General features: G+C 37.5%; 3 protein-coding genes and 1 pseudogene across 4 annotated transcripts; 2 read left to right on the forward strand and 2 right to left on the reverse strand.

Moving 5' to 3' along the window:
* Positions 1–8021: 8021 nt before the first annotated feature.
* LOC18030623 lies at positions 8022–9230 on the forward strand (annotated as a pseudogene).
* A 628-nt stretch (positions 9231–9858) lies between these two features.
* On the forward strand, positions 9859–12746 carry LOC18030624 (RNA-binding protein Musashi homolog 2). Of its 2 annotated transcripts, XM_006411860.2 has the most exons (13): positions 9859–9997; positions 10177–10333; positions 10439–10528; positions 10632–10697; positions 10781–10846; positions 10933–11018; positions 11115–11160; positions 11293–11347; positions 11468–11731; positions 11821–11948; positions 12027–12131; positions 12231–12383; positions 12481–12746. In XM_006411860.2, the coding sequence occupies exons 2-13, from the start codon at positions 10316–10318 to the stop codon at positions 12541–12543; spliced, it is 1140 nt and encodes a 379-aa protein (XP_006411923.1). In that variant the 5' UTR covers positions 9859–9997; positions 10177–10315; the 3' UTR covers positions 12544–12746. The 2 variants fall into 2 exon arrangements, with proteins under 2 accessions (XP_006411923.1, XP_024004675.1); XM_024148907.1 differs by having other exon boundaries at positions 9878–10333.
* LOC18030625 lies at positions 12698–14816 on the reverse strand. The gene is made up of 4 exons (XM_006411861.2): positions 13900–14816; positions 13317–13701; positions 13150–13231; positions 12698–13067 (listed from the first exon to the last, which is right to left on the reverse strand). Exons 1-4 carry the CDS (start codon positions 14525–14527, stop codon positions 12813–12815), a joined length of 1350 nt encoding a protein of 449 aa, XP_006411924.1. The 5' UTR covers positions 14528–14816; the 3' UTR covers positions 12698–12812.
* A 2800-nt stretch (positions 14817–17616) lies between these two features.
* LOC18030626 (CLK4-associating serine/arginine rich protein) lies at positions 17617–20716 on the reverse strand. Its single transcript, XM_006411863.2, has 11 exons — positions 20353–20716; positions 20217–20255; positions 19976–20124; positions 19737–19812; positions 19315–19606; positions 19118–19218; positions 18992–19039; positions 18703–18897; positions 18378–18479; positions 18133–18269; positions 17617–18038 (listed from the first exon to the last, which is right to left on the reverse strand). The coding sequence occupies exons 1-11, from the start codon at positions 20547–20549 to the stop codon at positions 17896–17898; spliced, it is 1479 nt and encodes a 492-aa protein (XP_006411926.1). The 5' UTR covers positions 20550–20716; the 3' UTR covers positions 17617–17895.
* Between the last annotated feature and the right edge of the window lie 1999 nt (positions 20717–22715).

The following is a 22715-nucleotide window of genomic DNA, read 5'->3' on the forward strand; positions in this document are numbered from 1 at the left end:
TTTTCCGTACTTCTGGTATAGATAGCAGTGGATCTTGGGGGTGCGACATTGCTTTGTTGGGTGGTTGAACATCCCACATCTGGTACAAGCAGAGTGATCGGGGTTGATGTGGCGGGTCGGCTTGGTGATGCCTCGACCACGACCAGGACCATAACTGAGGTTAGGTCGGTTGCCGCGACCATGTCCGCGTCCACGTCTTCCACGTCCATGTCCTCGGCAATTACCACGTCCATTACCACGTCCACGGCGGTGATCTGAGGATCTATCGGTTGAACATGGTAGGACTCTTGACGAGAAGCTGGGACAGGAGCCGATCCCGGGGGCCTCATAGCGCTGTTCCTCATAAGCAGCTGGTTATTCTTCTCAGCGAGGAGAAGACAGGACAACAAGTCTTCGTACAATGTGTGTTTCATTGCACGGTATTGTTGTTGGAGCACAACATTCTCTGTGCTGAATGTGGATAATGTTTTCTCGAGGAGATCATTATCTGTCACATCCTCGCCACAGAGTTTCCGGATGGCAACAATACGAAAGAGTTCGTTGTTGTAATCATCTACGGATTTGTAGTCCTGGAACCGAAGGTTCTTCCAGTCGAAATCTGCCTGAGGCAACTGGACCATTTTCTAATGGTCATATCGCTTTTTCAGCGCTTGCCACAATTCAAGTGGATTCTCAAGAGTGAGATATTGCTGCTTAAGGCTCGAGGCCAGATGATGGCGTATGTGACATATCGCCTGAGACTGTCCCTTACGGGATGCGGTGTTACCGTCGGTAATACACGCATCGAGTTCTTTCGATGCAAGGAACAAGCGCATGTCTAGGGCCCACTCGAGGTAGTTATCCCCGGAGACGTGAAGGGCCTCGAATTCACATTTCTGAATGTTTGACATCTGAAACATGAGATTGATTTTGTTAGGGATTGTTTTGAGAAAATTTTGAATGCTGATGATGAAACTTTCTATTTTGAGAATATTTCTATTTTAGGAAAGTTTCTAAATTTGGAAAGTTTCCAATTTGGGTAATTTTCTAAATGAGGAAAGTTTCTATGTCGGGAAAATTTCTATATGAGGAAAGTTTTTATATGAGGAAACTTTCTATTAGAGGGAACTTTCTCGGAAATAGTAAATTTTAAAGGGTATGGTTTTAGTTACCCCGAACATGATGTCGGTTTAATAGCTGTGATTTAATCGGTTAAAGCCGAATATAATTTCGGTTAATGAGAACCAGGTTTAGCCGGTTTTAGGCGGTTTAGGAGGAACCCTAGGGGAGCCGAATATGATTAAGATTTTATCTAGGGTTTTAACGGTTTGGAAAACATATTTTGGATGTGATTTCGAGATCTATAGGATCTGTGGTCGATGGTTTTAATAATTTCACAAGGACAACAAAGAAATCACGTGAAAAGGACTAGGGTTTAAGCATTATGACTTACGATTTTGAAGATTACAAAATCGTGAATCAAGCTTAGGATTTAGGGTTGATTTTCTTAGTTTATTCAATCAAGTGTTTCAAGCAAGAGAATCAACAATCAAATAAGCTGCAACAAGCTTATTAAACATGAAGAAAATCGAATAGGTTTATGCCATAAACATGGCCAAAAACGGTTGTTAGGTTTTTGTAGATTAGGGTTTTATAAAACGAGTTTAAAACCTTTGAACATGCATAAACTTGTAATTTAAACAATCAATCAACAAGTTATCAATCAATCATCAGAGTATCAAACACTTTCAATCAATTAGAGATCGATTTTTTTTTATTTTTTTTATAGGGTTTTGAAGTGTTTAAACAACAGGTTCTATGGCTCTCAGTTTTAGAAGATACATTTTCCACCTTTGGATTTCTGACAGGCTAATGAAACTGGGAGCTAATAGACCTCAGTTAGCCGCTACAAATTCCAAGGACTGATCACCAAAACTGGAGAAGCTGCTGGTTGAAGAAGGAAAAACTCGGATCTGGTTTTTTTTTTCGGTTGATCGTCGTGTACTGTAAGTGTGCGTGAGGGCGCGTCCGACGTTGGATCGACAAACGGTTTTCACTAGTAGATTCGTCTCGTCGAGGGCTTCGATTTGATATGTAGATCGTCTTCTGGTTCCTCACGGTTTGGAAGATATGCGTCTTTTAAGTTTCGACTTGCTTTTAGGGTTTTGGTGGTGGCCGGATTTATTAGGGTTTTTCGCTCAGAGAGTCTTATCGTGCTGATAACGTGTTGTGAAAACTCAGAAACTTTATTAATCACTGGAATGTATATATAGAGTACATAGGGAATCTAGGTTAAGTACAATGCCCTGATGGGCCTAATGGGCCGGTATAAGAGTCCATATATGATATGTGTTATAACAGAAGTAAATTTGTTGTGAACACTGTGTTGTTTATTAATGCACGTGATATAAGCTTATTACAGTTTTTTTTTTATTTGACAAAATATGAAAATTCCTCTTAGCCAGGAGTAGAAATAGCAGCCAGTAAATAAAACGTGGGTGGTGAGATAACGAAGACTGTTTTTTTTTTTTTTGTCAGCAATAACGAAGACTCTTGTTTGTTGCCTTCTACTAATTCATATTTCTTCTTTGCTCCCTGCTCATCACGCGCTTTAAATATATAAAATCAATAAAATATCATTGATGAAAATAACTATAGCACCATAAAATAATTAATTTAATAATTTCTTTAATAATTCCCAATTCATGGAGAAGCTTAGGAGTTTAAAGAATAAGTTTGAGAAAAAAAAAACACAAGGATAGAAGAACAGAGAGTAACCGATTCGTAAAAAAAAAAACACAAGGAAACGCATCAGTTGGTTTTAGAACTATTTCAAGAAACAAATATCTAACTATGAACAACAACCTCGGACAAACGAATTTGCCATTCCGATTCTAACAAACGAACACAATTTGTAAGTGGTGTATTCGGAAAAAAATGATAATTTCTTTGTCCACAATTACAAAGTCATATTTTTCTTTTACCAAAAAAAAAAAAAGTCATATTTTTCTTTTCTCTTTGAATCCCTTTGATACCCCTAGTGTTCGGATCCGGTATCAGATAACTGAAAATCTGATGGATTCGGATCTGAAGTTAGATCCGAATATTCTAAAATTTTAAGGTATGCAATTCTGATGATGGCATATATCATACTTCTATCTAGCATTATTTTTTTTATATATATATATATATATATATGAAGAAGTAGAGGAAGAAGATACTCTCATAATTAGGAATAGAGAAGCCAGCTAGCTGATACTTTTGTGCTGACATTATTGTCTTTGTAGATCTTTTTCCGTGGGGTTGACGATCTATATCCCCATGGGAACTATCATATAGCACCAGATCCACACGGAACTATGACCTCGTTTTATACGTCCATGAGAGGAAAGTTGTAGATCTAAATCTCCATGTAATAATAGTTCGAAATCTACTTCCCCACAGTTACAAAGTTCGAAAGCCCAAACCCCATTGGGGTCGGTTTTAGTTGGATTACTGTATCGGAAACAAAGCTAAACCATATATTAGCGTTGTTAAACTAATCATGACCCGGATTATGACCCGATTACAACTAATAAACCAAAACCCAACTAATAAACCAAAACCCAACAAAATCCCCAAATTCAAAATTCCCAAATCCTAAACCCTAGAAATCGAATTCGAAATCAAAGCTGAAGGAAGAGGTTGACGACGATTTCGATGGCCTTAGTCATTCATCGTGCGCTTGGCGAAGACGATTTCGATGAAGAAGAAGTGGACAAAGATGCAACTGAAATCGAGAAAATGGTGGAGGAATTTGAGGACGAGCCTTCAATTTTCCACGACAACATTCCAGAAAGTGATGACGATGATGAGGGAGACATAAGAAAAAGACTACAATTAACACTCAAATATGAACCCATAACACTATACTTACCCTCGATTTCAGAAATTACTGATTACAACAATCGATTTTCCAGAATCGAATTTAGGGTTCTTACTGAATTTTTTCGATTTGGGGATTTTGGGACCAAAGTGGGAATAAAATGCTGTTATATGGGTCGGGTTCGAATCGGGTTTTTTTAGTTCGGGTCGGTTTTTTTTTTGTTTGGTTTCAGCGATTGATGGTTTAACTCTCGGGTTTACATCGCAAACCGGCAGAAACCGTAAAAACCAACACATCTGGGGAAGTAGATTTCGAACTATTATTACATGGGGATTTAGATCTACAACTTTCCTCTCATGGACGTCTAAAACGAGATCATAGTTCCGTGTGGATCTGGTGCTATATGATAGTTCCCATGGGGATATAGATCGTCAACCCTTTTCCGTGACGATAATTTTTGGTTTCTCTTCTTGGTTTTACAGCAAATACAGTATTCCTCTCCCTTTATGTATTTCCTAAGAAATCTAATTGCAATAATGTCTAATATATCCTATGAAGATCTTGCGTTTATTATATACCATAAAGTCCTTTTTTAGCTATTGAATAAGAATGGTTGTAACAGTTAGTCAAATGATTAACTTGGAAACAGATTTTTTGAATGATTTTTCGTATAAATATCAGTATTTATAGAGAGTCGTATTGTCAGGGAAAGCTAGTAAAAGATTATAGCAAACAGAGTTTAATGGGTTGATGATGGTTATCTAAAACCTTTTAGGATGATGAACCAGCAACCCAATTAACAATAAACAGCCATTAATTAAAGCGCTAGAGATGGTAACGCAAATTATAGATGAATTCATCTATAAAGCAAGCCATGAGGTAAAACAATGCAATTTGAGTAAAATTGAAGCCAACTGATAACAAAGGGGATGGGTTGGATGCGGAAAAGAAATTACCTGAGAAAGGCTGAATCCTAAAGGTAGAATTCAGCGGAGAAGAGAACCAGACACTGCAAAAGAAACATCAATGTTTATTAATTTTTAGATCTTATGATCATAGGCAATGATACAAATATATCGATGTATCACTCTTTAACTAAGCAGCAACATTTGCCATACATTGGGGGTTTTTTAAAGCACAAAAGAAAAGAAGGATCTTCAGTAGGGCTTGTGCATACGTTCTTGCAGTCGGCATCGGTTTTACAAGGACCTTTCCAGTCACATTTAGCTGATAAATTATTTAAAACAAATAATCTGGATTAACTGATTTTATCTAGCATTATATATATATATATATATATACAGAGCCGTGTTTAGCTTGTTAGGAAAAATGCATTTGCCTCAAGCCCCTGATTTTTTTTATAAATATAGGGCTCCCGAAACCTAAACTTTCAACAATATATTGATTAAAATATCATTTAAAATTTAATTTCCTAAATTAACAAATAAACACAAATAAACACACCTAAAACCCGTAACTGCAATAATGTCTAACGATCCTATGAAAATCTTGCAATAATTAATACCATATTCTCTAAAACAAAAATCCAAATTTAAATAAATAAATAATTTATATACCATAATCCTGCTCTAATTACATACCGTAATTCTTTTCTGTTGCCATATATGACAAATTAACGATCCCGTCAAACAAAAAATAATTATGAGAACCAGACTAAAAAAGAATATTCTAAAAAGAAAAAATATAAACTGAACAAGAAACTTGAAAGTAATTTTTTTTTACACTATAAATGAGAATTTACTAATAGTAATCCGAAGTAAATAACATATTTTTGCAAAATTCTACGAAAAGAGAAAAATATATCGAAAAAAAGCAACCAAGTCAATGTCAAAGTTGTAGAAGCGTCTGACCATTGAGCAATAGTAACTCCGAAGCAAATCTATGAATTTAATTAGTTTACAAGCGTTTCAAAGTAACTGGAGTCTCTGAAAAATGGGCCAGTAATAACAAACGAAGCCCACAAGCAGAAATCAAAGATGATGGGCCCTCACAACAAGCCCTCTTGGCCCAAGTATTAAAATAAAACCAAGTCCCTATGTAAACCGATTGGTTTGCGAGTTATAATCCCCGAACCGGCAATTTATTTGGTGAGGTGGTTTATTTCCTGTTTTGATAAATTTTGCCGAGGTTCGATACCCAGTTCTTTTAAAACATTGTATTTTTTTTTTTAATAATTTTTTTTCCCTCCTAGTCCGCTTCATCTTCATCTTCATCTTCTTCTCTAGCGACTCTCCAACGCACTCATCTGCAACTCTCTGTTTCTCTTAGATTCTTGATCCTAAACCCTATTTAATTCAAATGTCCGTTTGCCCACTAGTTGGTGGAGTGAAAATGAAAAGAGAGATTTAAAAAAAATCTGTTTACCATTTCCAGAATCATATTTTGCTTTTTCATTTTTTAAACAAAGAGAAAAAATGGACTGAGAATAGAAATACTTGACTGCTACTAAATGTAATTCATTTGGGGAGACTGCTAGTAAATGTAATTCATCTGCAGATTAGCAATTAGTATCTAACAAAGTGATCGATTTCTCCGGCAACGAAACTTTCTCTTCTTTCACGGCGGAGATATAACTCTTCGTCGTATCTCTGTTATCTTCTTCTTAGCTTTGATCTTGCTAATCTGCAAAACAAATTTCTCCGGCAACGAAACTTTCTCAAAACTCTTTGATCTTGCTAATCTGCAAAACAAATTTCTCCGGCAACCAAACTTTCTCTTCTTTCACGGCGGAGATATAACTCTTCGTTGTATCTCTGTTATCTTCCTCTTAGCTTTGATCTTGCTAATCTGCAAACCAAATTTCTCCGGCAACGAAATTTTATCCGGCAACGAAACTCTTTGATCTTGCTAATCTGCAAAACAAATTTCTCCGCCAAAGAAACTCTTTGATCTCGCTAATCTGCAAAACAAATTTCTCCGGCGACGAAACTTTCTCCGGCAACGAAAATTTCTCCGGCAACGAAACTCTTTGATCTCGCTAATCTGCAAAACAAATTTCTCCGGTAACGAAACTTTCTCCGGCAACGAAAATTTCTCCGGCAACGAAACTCTTTGATCTCGCTAATCTGCAAAACAAATTTCTCCGGCAACGAAATTTTATCCGGCAACAAAACTCTTTGATCTTGCTAATCTGCAAAACAAATTTCTCGGGCAACGAAACTTTCTCCGGCAACGAATCTGTCTCTTCCTTGATTGAAAAGTTTTGGGTTTAGTCGGTGGAGATTGAAGCTTGTCCAAATTGTTGAGGCAAGCCTCTGCCTTGTGTGGAGAAAGAGCCTCGTCCTCTGTTTACCTCTCGACTGGCGCAATTCTGTTGTTACCTCTACAACTCGAAACAACACCAAGGAGTCTGGTCAGTCTTTTACCTTAAATCTCCTTCACTATTGGATTTTACATTTTTTGATGACAGAACCTTCGTTTAATCATCAAACTCATGAGAAAGGAAAATTAGAAACTGATGAATGCGGTCTAGATACTATTACAGTGTCAGTTCAACTTTAACCTATTTGAAAAATTGTTTGGATTCAGAAGAAACATTTCTGTTTTGTGATCTCAGATACCTCAAGACAAAGAAATAGGAGGTCCGTAAAGAGAAGCTTGAATTACAGAGCAATCGTTCGGGGTTTGTAGCGAAGATGAGAAGTTTGTTATTTTTGGTGTATTGGCTCTGCTTTGTGTCAGTGGTGAAGGCACGTCTGAATCGATGTAGCAACAGAGACAAGTCTGCTCTCCTTTCAGTTATTGGAGACTTTAGCTACCCGCCTGTATTTGCAGAGAGCTTTAAAGGGAACGATCCGTGTCAAGATTGGTATGGAGTAGAATGTTTAAAGGGGCGAGTCAGAGCGATCGCCTTCATCGGGATGAACCTGACGGGCAGTATCTCTCCCAGGTTTGCGGATCTCACGTCTTTATCCGTGATTGATCTGTCGCACAACTTATTAGTGGCACCATTCCCGTTGAACTCACGAAGATGAACCTGACGAGCCTTGATCTGAATAGTTCCACACATTGAAGGGAATCCATTGCTTGAGACGAACAGCGTTCAGGTTACTTCACACACAAGTAACAAGAAAAGTGCAGTCGTTTCATTGGTATTGTGGTTGTCGGTTTGCTGCTTATTGGAGGAGGATGCATTGCGTTCTATTTGTTTGTGAGAATGAGGCGATCTAATAGGCAGTCAGAGTCGAATGAAGGGTTGCCACATACTCAGGAGTCTTCTGAGCTCAACGAGATTGTGGAAAGTGATAACAAAGCCATTCCAATGCAGATTCTAAGGGATGCTACAGATGATTTTCGCGATAGCAACATTGTTGGGAGAGGCGGTTTTGGAGAAGTGTATAAGGGTAAACTTCTTGATGGAATCGAAGTTGCAGTTAAAAGGATGTCTCAGTCTTTTATACGAGGAAAAGGCATTGATGAGTTCAGATCTGAGGTTACCGTTCTTACCAGAGTACATCACCGTAACTTAGTGGTTTTGCATGGGTATTGTCTTGAGGGACAAGAGAGGCTGTTGGTCTACCAGTATATGCGACAAGGTACACTAAACAGACATTTATTTGACTGGAGAAAGGAAGGATTGAGACCACTTGATTGGAGCAGACGTCTACTTGTTGCTTTAGATGTGGCTAGAGGAGTCGAATATCTGCATACGTTGGCTCGTCAGAATCAGAGCTACATTCACAGAGACCTAAAACCCTCAAACGTTCTTCTGGGAGAAGATATGCGGGCCAAGTGTGTTCTACAGAAGAAGGCAGAGAATCCATCAGGACCAAGTGTGTTGGAACATACGGTTACATCGCACCTGAATATCCAAGTATGGCTTTCTCACGCATTTCCTTTGTCAAATATCTCTATCTATATATATATATATATATCTGATCATCATTTTACTTTGTAACTATAACGACTAAAAAAACTCTTGTAATTTGCAGTGACTGGTAGGATTACGACAAAGGTGGACGTCTTTAGCTTTGGAGTCATTTTGATGAATCTGATAACCGGCCAAGAAGCTATAGACGAGACAAGATCGGAAGGTGAGACCCATATTGTGATTTGGTTCAGGAAGTCGTTCAGAGAGAAAGACTCTTTTGCAAACGTTATTGATGAGACAATAGAGGTTGAGGAAGAGACGCGAAAGAACATCGAGGATGTAGCTGAACTTGCGATTCACTGCTGCGCAAAGGAACCAGAGCAAAGACCGGACATGACTAATGCTGTCACTGTCCTTGGATCACTCATTCAGCAGTGGAAACCCGCCATTGAAATCGAAGAGGACGAAATGGGTTTTAAGACATCTCTTGGTGAAATGGTAAAGCAATGGAAGCATGATATGGAGGCAAGTAGCAGCGGTACAAGTCTAAAGTGAAGTGGGAACTCAGCAAATTTCGTTAGGTTTGCTTTCGCCTTTTTCATGTCTCAATTGATTTCGTTTCGAGTTTGGGGTTTGTGATTACAGTTGGTTTCTTTCTGAAATTTCCCGACTCATTTGATTCTCCATGTCTCAATATATAGGTTCGTACTTCATCTGTGAAATGCGAGCCGTGCCCTGTAGCTCTCATGAAGCTTCTCCTATCAGGTACCTCTCACTCTATGTGCCCTGGAATTTCCAAGTCGCAGTCTTTTTGCTCGGATTTACGCATAATTAGGTTGCAAATCATAACCGTTCTTGTCAAGTCTTATAGTTTCTGATTATAAGCTATTCTGAATATAGTGCGGGTAACAAAACAAACAAGGTTTGAATGAAAGTCGGTTTTGCACATATATATATATATATATATATATAATCAATGTGGAGGTGAAGCAAGTTTCTCTTTTTTCATGGACTGAGAAATTGCATAGCTGTTGTATGTAGTTAAGTTTAGTTCTCGTTTCTCTGTTTACTACTACTAGCAATAAAATGGAAAAAAAAAAATTGAAATGTTGGGAAAAACACGTGTCACCAATCGTGGAGCTGCAATGGACGGTGAACGTTTTATCGCCGGAATAGTCCCATCTAATTAGAGCCCTTTCGTTTCAGTTGGCAGACCATTTCGATACGAAATCCAGACAAAAAGGGTCTGGACTCTGGAAGGTTTTTAGGGCTCTAATCGACAACTCCTTGGGAGAGAGATAGAGCGAGAGAGATTTCAAAAGGTCAGTGTGTGTGTGTGAGTCTCGTTCGAATTCCTGGTTTGTGGCAATGAATGAATCTTAGGGTATTTTAAAGTTTCTTTTGTTTCTTATCGGAGAGATTCCGTGTGCCCAGAAAATGATGATTTGGTGTTTGATGATATTTGTGTGTGAGAAAGAGATGTGCTTCTTGTGGTTTGCAGGAGCAAGAGTCGAAGAGACGAGTGTGAGAGATTTAACTTAAGAGGGAGAGAAGAGAGATAGAGAGAGACGAGAGGTTTCCTGAGAGTGTTGTTAGGGTTTCGATTCCTCTCCAGATCTACACATTTGTTTGCTCATCTCATGGAACGGAAGCTTGTGGTATTTTGTGTTTTTTCGCAAATTTTGTTTTACATTTTCTTCTTCGTCTCGGCCTCATTTCCATAAATTTTTGATTTTTGTTTTGTAATTTAATTGATTATCTAGGTTTTGGGTATCCCGTGGGATATTGATTCCGATGGGCTTAAGGATTACATGTCGAAATTTGGAGACTTGGAGGATTGTATTGTCATGAAGGTTTGCATTTTAGTCTTTATAAGTTTTATCTTCTAATTTCGACTTTGAGCATTGAAAATGTCAGGAATAGCTTCTGAAGATTTTTTTTTTTTTTTATGTTTAGGATCGATCAACTGGAAGATCTCGTGGATTTGGATATGTGACTTTTGCTTCAGCTGAAGATGCAAAGGTAAAAACATTACTTGGTGGATGCTTTTTCGATTCACAAATCTGTCTTACTGTTTGTTTAATTTTCTTTCTTACTACTTGTAGAACGCTTTGAAAGGTGAACACTTTTTGGGGAACAGAATCTTGGAAGTAAAAGTGGCTACACCAAAGGTTGGTTTCAAGGATTTTGGGAATCTCATAATAAAATTAGTTTTCTCCGATCATCTTTGCTCAAGAAGGTTATGTTATTGTGCCAGGAAGAGATGAGACAGCCTGCAAAAAAGGTGACAAGGATCTTTGTTGCTCGAATCCCTCCATCAGTCTCTGAATCAGATTTCCGAAGGTAATCCAATTTGCTTTAGTCTGTTTTTATTTTTGAGAATGGTTGGTTTCTACTAGCTTTGGGAAATATAAGCATTCCTTAACTTCTCTTATGCAGCCATTTTGAGAGGTACGGGGAGATAACAGACTTATACATGCCTAAGGTAATCTATCATTATCTTAACTGTATGTCTGATAATATACAACACTTCTAAGAGTTTGTGGTCAGATTTGGCTATGCTTAGCGCCTCCTGGATTATTGTGTAGTGATACCATTTCCCCATTTTCTATTTTAGGACCACAACTCGAAGCAACACCGAGGAATTGGGTTTATAACATTCGCTAGTGCTGGTCAGTTTTTAGCTTAAATCTCCTTTGTCTTTACCTGTTACAGTTGTAGTTCATCTTTACATGTTTGGAAATCTTGTTTAAATGCAGAAGAAACCTTTCTCTTTTTTTTTTTTTTTTCAGATTCAGTGGAGGAGCTGATGGAAGACACTCATGATCTGGGAGGTTCAACGGTTGCTGTTGATCGAGCGACACCAAAGGAGGATGATCATCATCCTCCGAGGCCACCACCAGCGGCTAGAATGCCGCGCCCACCTGTGGCTGTTCCAGGAGGATTTGGAGCTCCAGGTGGTTATGGAGCTTATGATGCTTACATTTCTGCTGCTACAAGATACGCAGCTCTTGGTGCTCCTACTCTGTATGATAATCCGGCCTCATTTTATGGAAGTAAGAGACTCGTTATATAATACCAGAATACTAATTAGACACAGAAGAATTTTCAAATTACTATAAGGGAATCTTCACTTTTGACTTAGGAGGGGAACCAGCGAGGGGAATAGGAAATAAGATCTTTGTTGGACGGCTTCCTCAAGAAGCATCCGTTGATGATCTTCGCGATTATTTTGGGAGATTTGGCCGTATTCAGGATGCATATATTCCAAAGGTGGGTTATAAGTTACAGTGAGAACAATCATAGAAAACGTTTGTGAACATATTTTAACATTCATCTTTTTTTTTATAGGACCCAAAGAGAAGTGGACATAGAGGTTTCGGATTCGTTACCTTTGCTGAAAATGGTGTTGCAGATCGTGTAGCCCGGAGATCTCATGAAATCTGTGGACAAGAGGTAAAAAGCTTTATACTTGAGAATTTTGCGTAAATAGGCTTAGTACAAGAATCTTTTAAGATGTTTGAAAGAACTACATTGTTTTGATATTTGGGTTAGGTAGCAATAGATTCAGCAACACCGCTTGATGAAGCTGGACCTAGCGCCGGTGGAAATTCCATGTTAAGTTCTTCTCGTCCTGAATATTTTGGTGGCTATGGAGGTCCAGTGCGCTCTTTTGGTCGGATGTATGGAGGCATGAGTTTGGACGATGTGAGTATATTACTATTTAACCGGAAACACTAATCAAAGAACCCTTTATATACAACTTGATTCTGATTCATTTCGGTTTCAAACTAAATCTTGCTAGTGGGGATATGGAATGCCGAATGCAAGACCATCAAGATCAGACTGGAGGTACCGGCCATACTAATGCACCAGACGAACTTCTCATTAGCTTTGGCTTTGGCTTGGTCATTCATATAAACTCGACTTGTGTCAGATATATGTTTCAAAATTTCTCAGGATCAATTGTATTGAAGCTTTTATGCTTTTACTTGGGAACAAGTTAAACTGGTTTGTGATGGTATTATGCAGAGAAGTGAAAATTGGAACAGATAAAGCTTTACAAGAAAAGTCGCAGTGTACATATTTGTTTTCTTTTGTTCAAATTTGTCTTTCACAAACAAAATAAAAAATAATCTAGAGAGCAGATGAAGATTTTCTGCAATCAACACGAGGAGCGAAGCAAGTCATGAAAGGGGTCATGAAAGTATGTCTTCGGACAAGATGAGTGATCTTCACCGAATTTCTGGAGATTTGATGATTCCCCTGTTGTTCTTGTTGATGGTCACTGGATACTGAACTTCTCCTCATCTCTTGTGCTTTCAACTTAGCTGTTTGAAGCTTGTTCAAGATCTTATCCATTGATGCTGATTTCTTCTTCTCCAGCTTCACCTGTGATTCAACCCAAAGAAATATCAATATAACTGCTAATAATCTGTTTGTGAAGAGCGCTTATATAAGTGTAAAGGAGGACCTCAAGCTTTCTAATGGCGGCTTCTGCTTTCGCCTTCTGCAGATTTTCCCAAGCTGCTATCTTCGCTTCCTCTCTTTGCAACCTGCAAAATATATTTACACCAAAAAAGAACATTACTAATAGCTGACCAAGAAGAAACAGTCGTAAAAAACTCTCTGTTTGATTACTTTGAAAGAGTCATGGCTGGTTCTGAGATATCCCAAGAAGAAGAAGAAGCAGAAGCTTCAGAGTTGTCTTCAACCTCAGGTTGCTCTCTCCTGATAACCCTAGCAGAAGACATTACTCGTCTCTTCGGACGCTTAATCATCTTTGCTCCTTTATCCATTTTCACTTCTCTCACTTCACCTCTACAAGGATTTTCCCGCGGAGGAGGCTCAATAACAGAAACAACCAACGGTGGAGATGAACAGTTAAGCTCTCGAGGAGACTGGTGGTCATTATTAGGACTCATCTCTTCTGGGCTCATCTGAGTAGCTATATCTCTTCTTGAAACCACCGGAGATTGCGCCGCCGTCGTCATCTCTCCTTCCTTTGTGTCCTCTGCTTTCTCCTCTGCACAATTTTCAGAATCAACAAAGCTTAGATCTTGACCATAGTTCCACAAGAATCAAGCTCAAACTTGGTCTTTCCAATATTGGATTTCCTAAAGTGAGTGTCTTTTGCAATTTCTGATGCAAGATTGAAGATTCAAAGAGTTCTAATTTCAGATTCGTTGCATCGGCAAAAGAGATAGAGAGAGAATGTTGTGACCTGTATCAGTTTTGGAACCAAGTGATGAAGTTTCTTCACTCATCAAATCAGCCCAGCTCCGGCTATGTCCATGGCCACGTCGATAGCCATCACAACCACCACCAACACTCCCTCTAAATACCCTATCAGCCTCCAAAACTCCGGTGGAGAACGGCGAACCAACCACCATTAAACTCTTCATATTCCCTTGAGGAGCTTCCATGGCCCGCATCGTCATCCTCGGAGAATAGTGATAACACCCAATCGCCGACGAAGAAGACGTCGGAGGATGCGGCAGCGTAGGAGGAACAATCGGACCGCTTTTGGATTTCTGCCGCCTCTGCTCGGAGAAGTGAGAGCTCACTGAGGGATTTTTACAAACACCTGGTGGGTATGCCGCCACGGGGCTACAAATCCATCGTTCAGCATCTTCCCATTTCGAAGGTATGGCTCTGCCGCTGTAAAACGGCGTCGCTAAAGCGGAGGCGGAGCCGATGTGACGACGACCGCCGTTAATTGCGGCGGTGGAAGTAGAAGACGAAGGATGAGGAACTCTCTCGGAGCTCCATCCTTTGTTATCGCTGTAACTCGGAGCTCCGGGACTCAAAAACCCACCAAAGCTATTGGAAGAAGCAGACGTCTTTCTCATTTTTTTTCCTCCGATTAATCCAGATGGAAAAACAAAAGTCTCAGATTCAAAGATGGAGGGAGAAAAAAACTGAAACTTGCTAAGAAATTGAAATCATACTTTTGTTGACCGGAGATTGAAGAGTGTTTAATAGAGTGTGATGTAAACTGAAAAGAGAGAATAAAGAAAGGTACTTTTGTGTTCTTTGTAATCTCAAAAGGTGAGAACTTGAAGAGAGAGAGAGAGAGAGATAATAGAGAGAAGAGAGATGAGAGAGAAATTTTTTTGTTGGCATTAAGACAAGTGTCGTGGCTGGTCCGATCATATACCCAACCAACAAAAATATAGAAAAACCAAGAAATCTCAAGACATTAAATCAATTTGAAACTGACTTCTTTTGGGATAATTCAATTTACCCATTTCTTCTTACACCGTTTGTGTTAATTTGTTATTGTTTATGAAATTGAGGGAAAAAAAAAACATTTATGGAGAAAAAAGAGTTACAGATTTGGACAGATTTAACTGCCGTTATATTATCTTCTTCTTCGATCCTCTGTACCGTTATACAAAGCCACAACTCTTCCCATGTGACTTTTCTGCTCCTTTTGTTCTTTCGATAAATTTCAGACTCTTTTGTCGTTTCTGTTAATTTAGCTTCCCGCTTGTTTTTTTTTTTAACTTTGACGTTATTTTTACAGTCAACATTTTTTTTCCTGTCTCTTATACAGATAGATTTGTAACTGTTAGCTCCTGCAGACCTAAAAAGCAGGATCGTAGACCCTAAAACTTGCACTCAATAACGATACTGCTTTTATTTCTAATTGGTAGATAGAGCATAGATAGTGAATTAACTCCGTGATTTTTAAAAAACTTTTAATCGAATAATTGTGTAGAATTCGGTTTCGTTTCGTCATATCATATCTCTTCGTTTTTGGACTAGTTTCCGATCATTTTTTTTATTCTGCATAATTCTAACGTTTTTTTAATTTCTACTGTGTTTAAAGAGTAATAATCTTTCCTCTTTTTTTTCAGTTCTGCCGCTTCACGTTTTTATTAGTCGGAGTCATTGCATGTAATCTGTAAATTTTGCATTACTGTCCAGTTTTTCCTTATAGAAACTAAATCGGATGTTTAACAAGTTAATTGTTTGCAAAGCTAGCAGTTTTTAAGTTTTTTTTTGTAACAAGCATTTCAATAGTTTAAGCTGTTCGAACTGAGCACGTTTAGATATTTCAATATTTCTATGTATATATATAGACCTCTGAAGACATTTCGCATGTACTGGTATATAACAACATACTTTATTCGTCATCATTTTGATAAACATTCATATCCTTAACGAATGCATTCTTGTTTTTTTAGTTTGCATTGAAATTCTAAATTGACTTTTTTAAAAGAACATTACTTTCGGCTTTAAATACTCGTAATCCCAAAGAATTCATCAAATGGTGAATTACTAGTGAAGTTACGAAATTTCAAAGCGTTAGTAAAATAATACCGAGCTATTATCAAGTTATGTCTTTAACGCAGAGGGATGGTCAAGCGCGCACACACGCAGACGACAAGACACACTAGTCTCGTTGTCATTTAATGTAGCATTCATCTTTTGAACAAACCATTTATAATAATATCAATAAATAATGATACTTGAGAAACAAAAAATCTGAAAATGTGTCCAATTATTAAACCCACATGTATCATATTGGCGCAGGAAAAACAGTGGCTCCGCTCCTACCACATTCAACGTTGATTTTTCTTCTCCTTCATTCAAATCGTTCTTATCTATTTATCACAGAAATGGATACCTAGAGAGATCAGACTAATAGAGTTTTCAGCTATTAGCACGTCTATTATATATGTAAAGACAATAAAGAATGCGAGTTCTCAACTAACATCACGTTTTTTGTGTTCTCAAACTGTGATCCAACTAATCATTTGCCATTCACAGATTTATAAAACACAATTCTGTGATAAACTAAATATAAATAGTCAAAAAAGTATTGCAATTTATTTAGGCTATTGTTGAAACTATATAAATAAATAGCTAAAGAATATTCTGTTTTTTTTTTGTCATCTGGTTATATATATCATGATTTGGGTTACATGTACAAAATCATCCTACTGATCGATCAAATATTAGGCAGTACTAAACCCCTCATCAAAGCTGAAGCCACAACAAGATAGCGTAAATTAAACCTACAAACATGCCGTAGCATGGAACAAAAAAATAAGCCAAGGGAAAGCATGAGTAGCATCACATGGAGGAAATTCTGTTAAAGTACTAGAATTAACTTTATAATATCTTGTAATTTTCCTGGCAAGTGATTATTATTCAAGAAGTAATACGTGATTCATTTAATGTTGGAAAAATCGTTGTTAGTGTTTTTCCCGCTAAACTACTATATTATATTATTCAAGTGAATTTTTTTTTTATTTTTAAAAAAGCAATACGGGATTCATTAATGTTGGAAAACAGTTGTTCTTTTCTTCTCCCTTTCGCTTAGCTATGCGTTACGGATACTTGTTAAGTTTCCTGGGCTTCCAACTTAAAATCAATTGGTTTTAAGTTGGAAGCCCATGAAACTTAACATGGTATCAAAGCCTTGTTTGTTGACCTAATAAAGGTAACTCAAAAAGGGTTTATTATCGGTTTTAAAGTAAGATTCGGTTCGAGATGGGCTGATAAGAGCCATCATCTCGAGGGAACGTGTTAGAATCCCACATTGAAAAATTAAAAAGACTAACACTAGTATATAAGAGACTTGGGCCTCTCCACTTATTGCTAATTGGTTTTAAGTTGGAAGCCCAAGAAACTTAACAGTACTCTTACTTTAAAATCGAGTGAAACGGTAAATGGTCGTAGACTCGTAGTAGAAGAATATGGAGGTTATAATTTTTTTTGAGAATAATCTGGTACTTAAAGCAAGTTGTCTAGAGGGACCAACCATAATTACTTTCTAAATGTAGGTATGACTATGTATGTAAATCGCTCTATAACATTTCTTTCTTAACAAAAAAAACCTTGTATCTTTTTGTACTTTACAACAATTCCAAAGAGCTGAAAAATTCTCATAAATATTGTGGATAACTGATGGAGTTTAAAAATATTATAAAAGGTTTAAATTAGAACGGACGTGTTATCACGTTCTGTCTATAAAAAAAAACACTTTCACACACAATGAAACGCATGGCAGACGACACAATACAGTCCTTGTTATTTAATCTATAGCACTGATTTTCCTAACAAAACAAAGCCAACCATGAAAAACAAGTAGCAAGTAATAAATTTAATTTAACATAGCTTCATAGACTCGAACTTTAGAACCAGATGTTAAAAAAAAAAAAAGGTTTCGACGATTCACAAATTGACACCTAACAACTTTTTGAACTTATCGGCTCCGCTTCATGAGCCTATGTTCAGGCTCGTCTCTGTGTCTATTCCGACTTAACCGGCTTGTTTCGGCTAGTTTTTCCAGCCTTTGCCTCTCCTGTTCTCGCTTTTTAGCAGTCTCTGTTGCAGAGTCTTTCTTAACTGTACAATATGATACATCCAAAATCTCAGTTTCTAATAGTAAATGCGATTACACTTAATTGCAGAGATCAAAAGAGCAAATTTAAGATCGTACTCTGTTTTGTTAGCTGTTTGTTCATGATTCTCTTCAGTCGTTCTTGGGGTGTTTCTTTCTTCTCCGCTTGTGTCTGTTTTGAAGATCCACCTGAGGAAGTACCTGGTTTTGAAAGCTTCGCTAGTGCTGTAGTAGTACTGCAAAGTGGAAAAGGGAATTAAGGTTCCTAATTCATGACCACAAAAGCTCACTGGAAGATACAGCTAACACCAAAATAAACTTCAGATATGTAATCACGACCCTACCTCACTGCCGGTTTAGCTGGTTTAACAATCTTGTCTTTCTCAAGCGATACACCAGATGCAGGATCAACATGCAGCGCCTCAAGAATATGTCCTGAAGATGGTCTGCAGGGAAATAAATTATTATAATTTCCTACTCCATCGATTATAATATGCAAACTTCATTCCAGTTTAAACGGGTTCCAGAAATCAAGCTTCTATATCTCCCTTGTTGTCACAGATAATCAATCTAGTGCCAATTTATTCTACAAACAAAAAAGGTTTCCTCAACCAACAAGTGGTGAGTAAGTGGCTATCTTTGCAAGAACTAGAGGTTGAGTGCTCCGACCGGGTTAAGAGGTCAGTGTGAGATGGTGGTGAACGCGGTGGGGAATATCCTTCAAACTTTGGACTTGCTACATCTCCAGAGCCTCCAAATTCTGTAATATATTCGATTTTTGGTTTGCTGATCTCATCAGAGTGGTCTCTACGACCATTCCGCCTTGAGTATGACGGAGAATATGACCGGGATCTGGATCGTGATCTGTGAAAACGAGTAAGAAGAGAGATAAGCAATCACTTTCCCAATGATTCCATAGATGGTATGGCATATTTTAAAAAGTTAATAAGAGAAAAACCTTCTTGAACGTGGATAAGCCTCATAAGTAGGACTCCTCCGAGACTCCCTATGCATTAAGAAGCATCATTTCAGTGAGTTGAAAATCCACTGACTTTTCCTTTTCTTATGTCTTACACTATCTCACCTGTAGGGATCATGACGCCTTCTAATACTCCTTGAAGATTCTCTTTCTCTATCCCTCTCTATCCTAGAGACCTTTCTTCTTTCCTTGCGACTTAGCTTCTTCTACATTCACGAATTTTGATTCATTCACATTCATTAGTAGACAAGCAAAAACAAGAAAAGAAGACATAACCTTCATGGGTAAAACGAGCAACTTACAATTGAAGGATCGCCTTTGATAAGTTCCTTTTGCCTTCTCTCTTCCTCTTTTGCCTTCTTGTCCATATAAACGAGCCATCCATATCGTTTCACGCCAAACTGTTTAGCAATTTTTTCCATTCCTTCATCATCGCTGTCATTACTGTCAAATTCTTCCTCCTCATCCTCATCATCCTCGTCGTCATCATCATCTTCGTCCGCATCCAACGATTCCTCTTTTCCGTTCCCAGCATATGAAAACCCAACCTGTGAATATGTGCCTTTGTTTGCAGGTGGTTGAGCTGGTTGTGGTCTACAGAGTAACACCAAAAACAGAACAAAAGAAGTTTTTTTTATATAAACTAGAAGATTAATGGTGATTACAACAAAGACTGAGAAGATTAAGACAAATGAGCTTTCACAAGAGTAAGGTGGAAATGTACCTTGTCCCTAGGAAGGGTGCAGCAAGTTTGGCCTCGAGCTCTTGATTGACATGTAGCAAACCCTCCTCATCAGAAACTGTTCACAGTATGAAGCATTATCCCATGGACTCTTATCTCAATTTCACTCAGATTTTGATTCTCGAACACGGATTTTCCTTGAATTGTCTTTTTCCGTAATATATATGATCGAAAAACAAACAAGAAACAAAATTGATCGGAATGTGGAAAAAGGTACCGACATCCTCTACGCCGATGCTTAATTAAATCCCGATAACGCTCAAAATTCACAAACTCTTCAACTTCTTCCTCCTCTTCCGACTTCTTATGTGGCCGTATGCTTCTCGAACCAGCCTCACGCACAAAATCCAGAAGAGCACGACCGTCAAATCTACAAGTAGAACTAGTCAATGAACAAACAATTTCCAGAACAAGCATGCAAATCGACTGAGATCGATAAACCCTAACAAAATTGTTAATTACCTATCAATCATAACATCCTGCTTCCCATTCCATGGTATCCTGATACAAAATTTCGTTCATCATCGATACGCAATCAAGCTGAATCGAAAAAAAAAAACATTCGAAGAAAGAGAATCCGATTAGGTATCATTATTACAGGCCCTGTTGATCCTCGGTGGCTTGGTAAAGACCATCATCACGGAAGATTCGGTAGCGAGATCCAACGGCTTGGATCGACTGAATTGGATCTCCACGGCGTTTAGCTAAGTAGATAGCTCGCCGCTGCGCTCTTTTCCGAGCGGCGTCCATCATATCGTGCACCTTCTTCTCCGATCTTCTTGCTTCGTGCCACATCTTTATCTCACGGAATTTCTTCTTTGTCTGAAGAAGCTCAGAAACCCTAATTAACTCTCCGATTGGGAAAATTTCTCAGGCGAATGTTGGCGATAGTTCTTTATTTCCGATTAACTAGTTGACAACAATATGAACCGTACGATGCCGAGGAGGAAAATAGATCAGCGTTAAATGGAACCTTCTAGCTCTTGCAGAGGTTTCTAGAATATTTTAAGGGACTTTTAAAAGCTTTTTAAGAAAAAACCCAAGTTGATGTGGGTTGAAAAAAAGCTTTCAAGTTTTTAAGAGAGAATTGGAATTTTGCTTAATCGGTTGTTGAAACTTGAAAGAGTGGTGTCACGAACTAACGTCTTTTTCTTCTTTAAGTATTACATAATCACTTCATTCATAATTTTTTTCGGCTTTCAATGATTTTTATATTACGATATCACCTCAATACACTGGAAGAAAAATAAATCAATGGTGGTGCCCAACAAAATTCTGGAACCTGTGATGGATAACTTTTGTTTGAGGTGAGAGTAGTAGCAACGTATGATGGTAACATATGGCATACATAATAATTACATTATAGAACTTCATCATAAAGATCAGATTGCATTTTATATCCCATATATTTGGACCACTTTATTTGATGTTATAAGCTCAACATGTTATAAGTTTTTTTAATCGAATTAGTTTTATCCTTTGAAATTAAATGTCATTTTAAAGTTTTTTTTTTTGTTTCAAATTAAATGTTATTTTGGATTAATATGCAAAATATGATTCTCGTAGGTTTTATTGAAGATATGGCAAAACATGATTTAAGTCAACTGAGTATCAGGACAATAAAGAACAAACTAGTGCTCACATGAACTGATCCCCATATGAAAAGTGCATAATGAAGTGTAATGTAAGTGAGAAACAAGGAAACCGGATAGTACATGGCATAATGGTTAATTGTATGAATACAAAACATTGATCTATGTGGGACGTCTAAGCTTTCACCGTGTTATAGCATTTAAAACGTGTTAGAGATCAAAGAGAAATGCAAGAGATGCAGTTTAAGGATATTTATATACTCGAATTCTACAAAACCATTTGCAAACATTCTGGAATTGAAACACTCCGTCATAATCAGCAAGACAGCAACTAACTCTTTACCATTTATTCAAAATAGAACGATCAGAACTTTGGAAAGAAGCATAACAAATTTATCCTCAACGGGTGGCCTAATTTGACTTGAATATTATTTGGATATGGATAGATCCAATGGTTGATCTACTATAGGATTTAATTCCATGTATATCTGCATTTGATGTTATTATAACCCAAAACGAATTTGCTGATATGATCTCTACAAGTATTATTGATGATTCGTATTTCTTTTTTGACAACATAAAACTTATTTATAATGTTATGCTTATTTTTGCATTTTTTGAATGCGATCATGAACAGTTTTTGTCGACTCAAAAGTTAAGATGAGAATATGAAAAAAGCAGAGTACAAAAGTTATGATGGAAATAGTGGAACTCAAACATTCTAATTCTCAGCAAACACAATTATACAATAACCAGACGGTCCAGACTCATCTTTCAAGTTCCATCAAAAAGATTCGTGGAAAATAAAAGAGCTACGTTTCCATATCGATGTTTCTGCACACGTGTCAATAGTTCTCGCTGTAATTTGAATTTTCTTTAACTGTTTTTCTATATAATTAATATAAGCACTAGCCCTGATTTCAGTTGGTTTGCCCAAGTGGTCATTTTTTTCCCATGTTTACCAAAATCTAGAAATAAGTTGAAATTTCCATAGAAGACCTATGAAAGTTGGTTAAAATTCTGAGGACCTCCTGAATCACTAGTTGTTTTCATGGCAGAAGCTTTTCATCAGTTGCAAAACTACGTTTAATCATGAATAATTTTTAATTAAAATGAATAAAAATGGAAATGGAACGATGATGTACTACGTAAATAAAATGATTACCTATACCTTTTTTTTGGTAATAAGTTGAGCAATCCAATACCGAGACTCAGACGATACGATTGAGGTCCAAATAAAGATTTTTTTTTTGGTAAAAAAGGTCCAAATAAAGATGTACATGAAACATCGACATATATCGCCATTTTTTTCTAAAAACAATCCTCTTTTGATCCAAAATATTTGTATGTCTAGAATCAGCTTTTAATA

This window comes from Eutrema salsugineum, unplaced genomic scaffold (genome assembly GCF_000478725.1).
Source record: "Eutrema salsugineum unplaced genomic scaffold, Eutsalg1_0 scaffold_1, whole genome shotgun sequence".
NCBI lineage: Eukaryota > Viridiplantae > Streptophyta > Magnoliopsida > Brassicales > Brassicaceae > Eutrema > Eutrema salsugineum.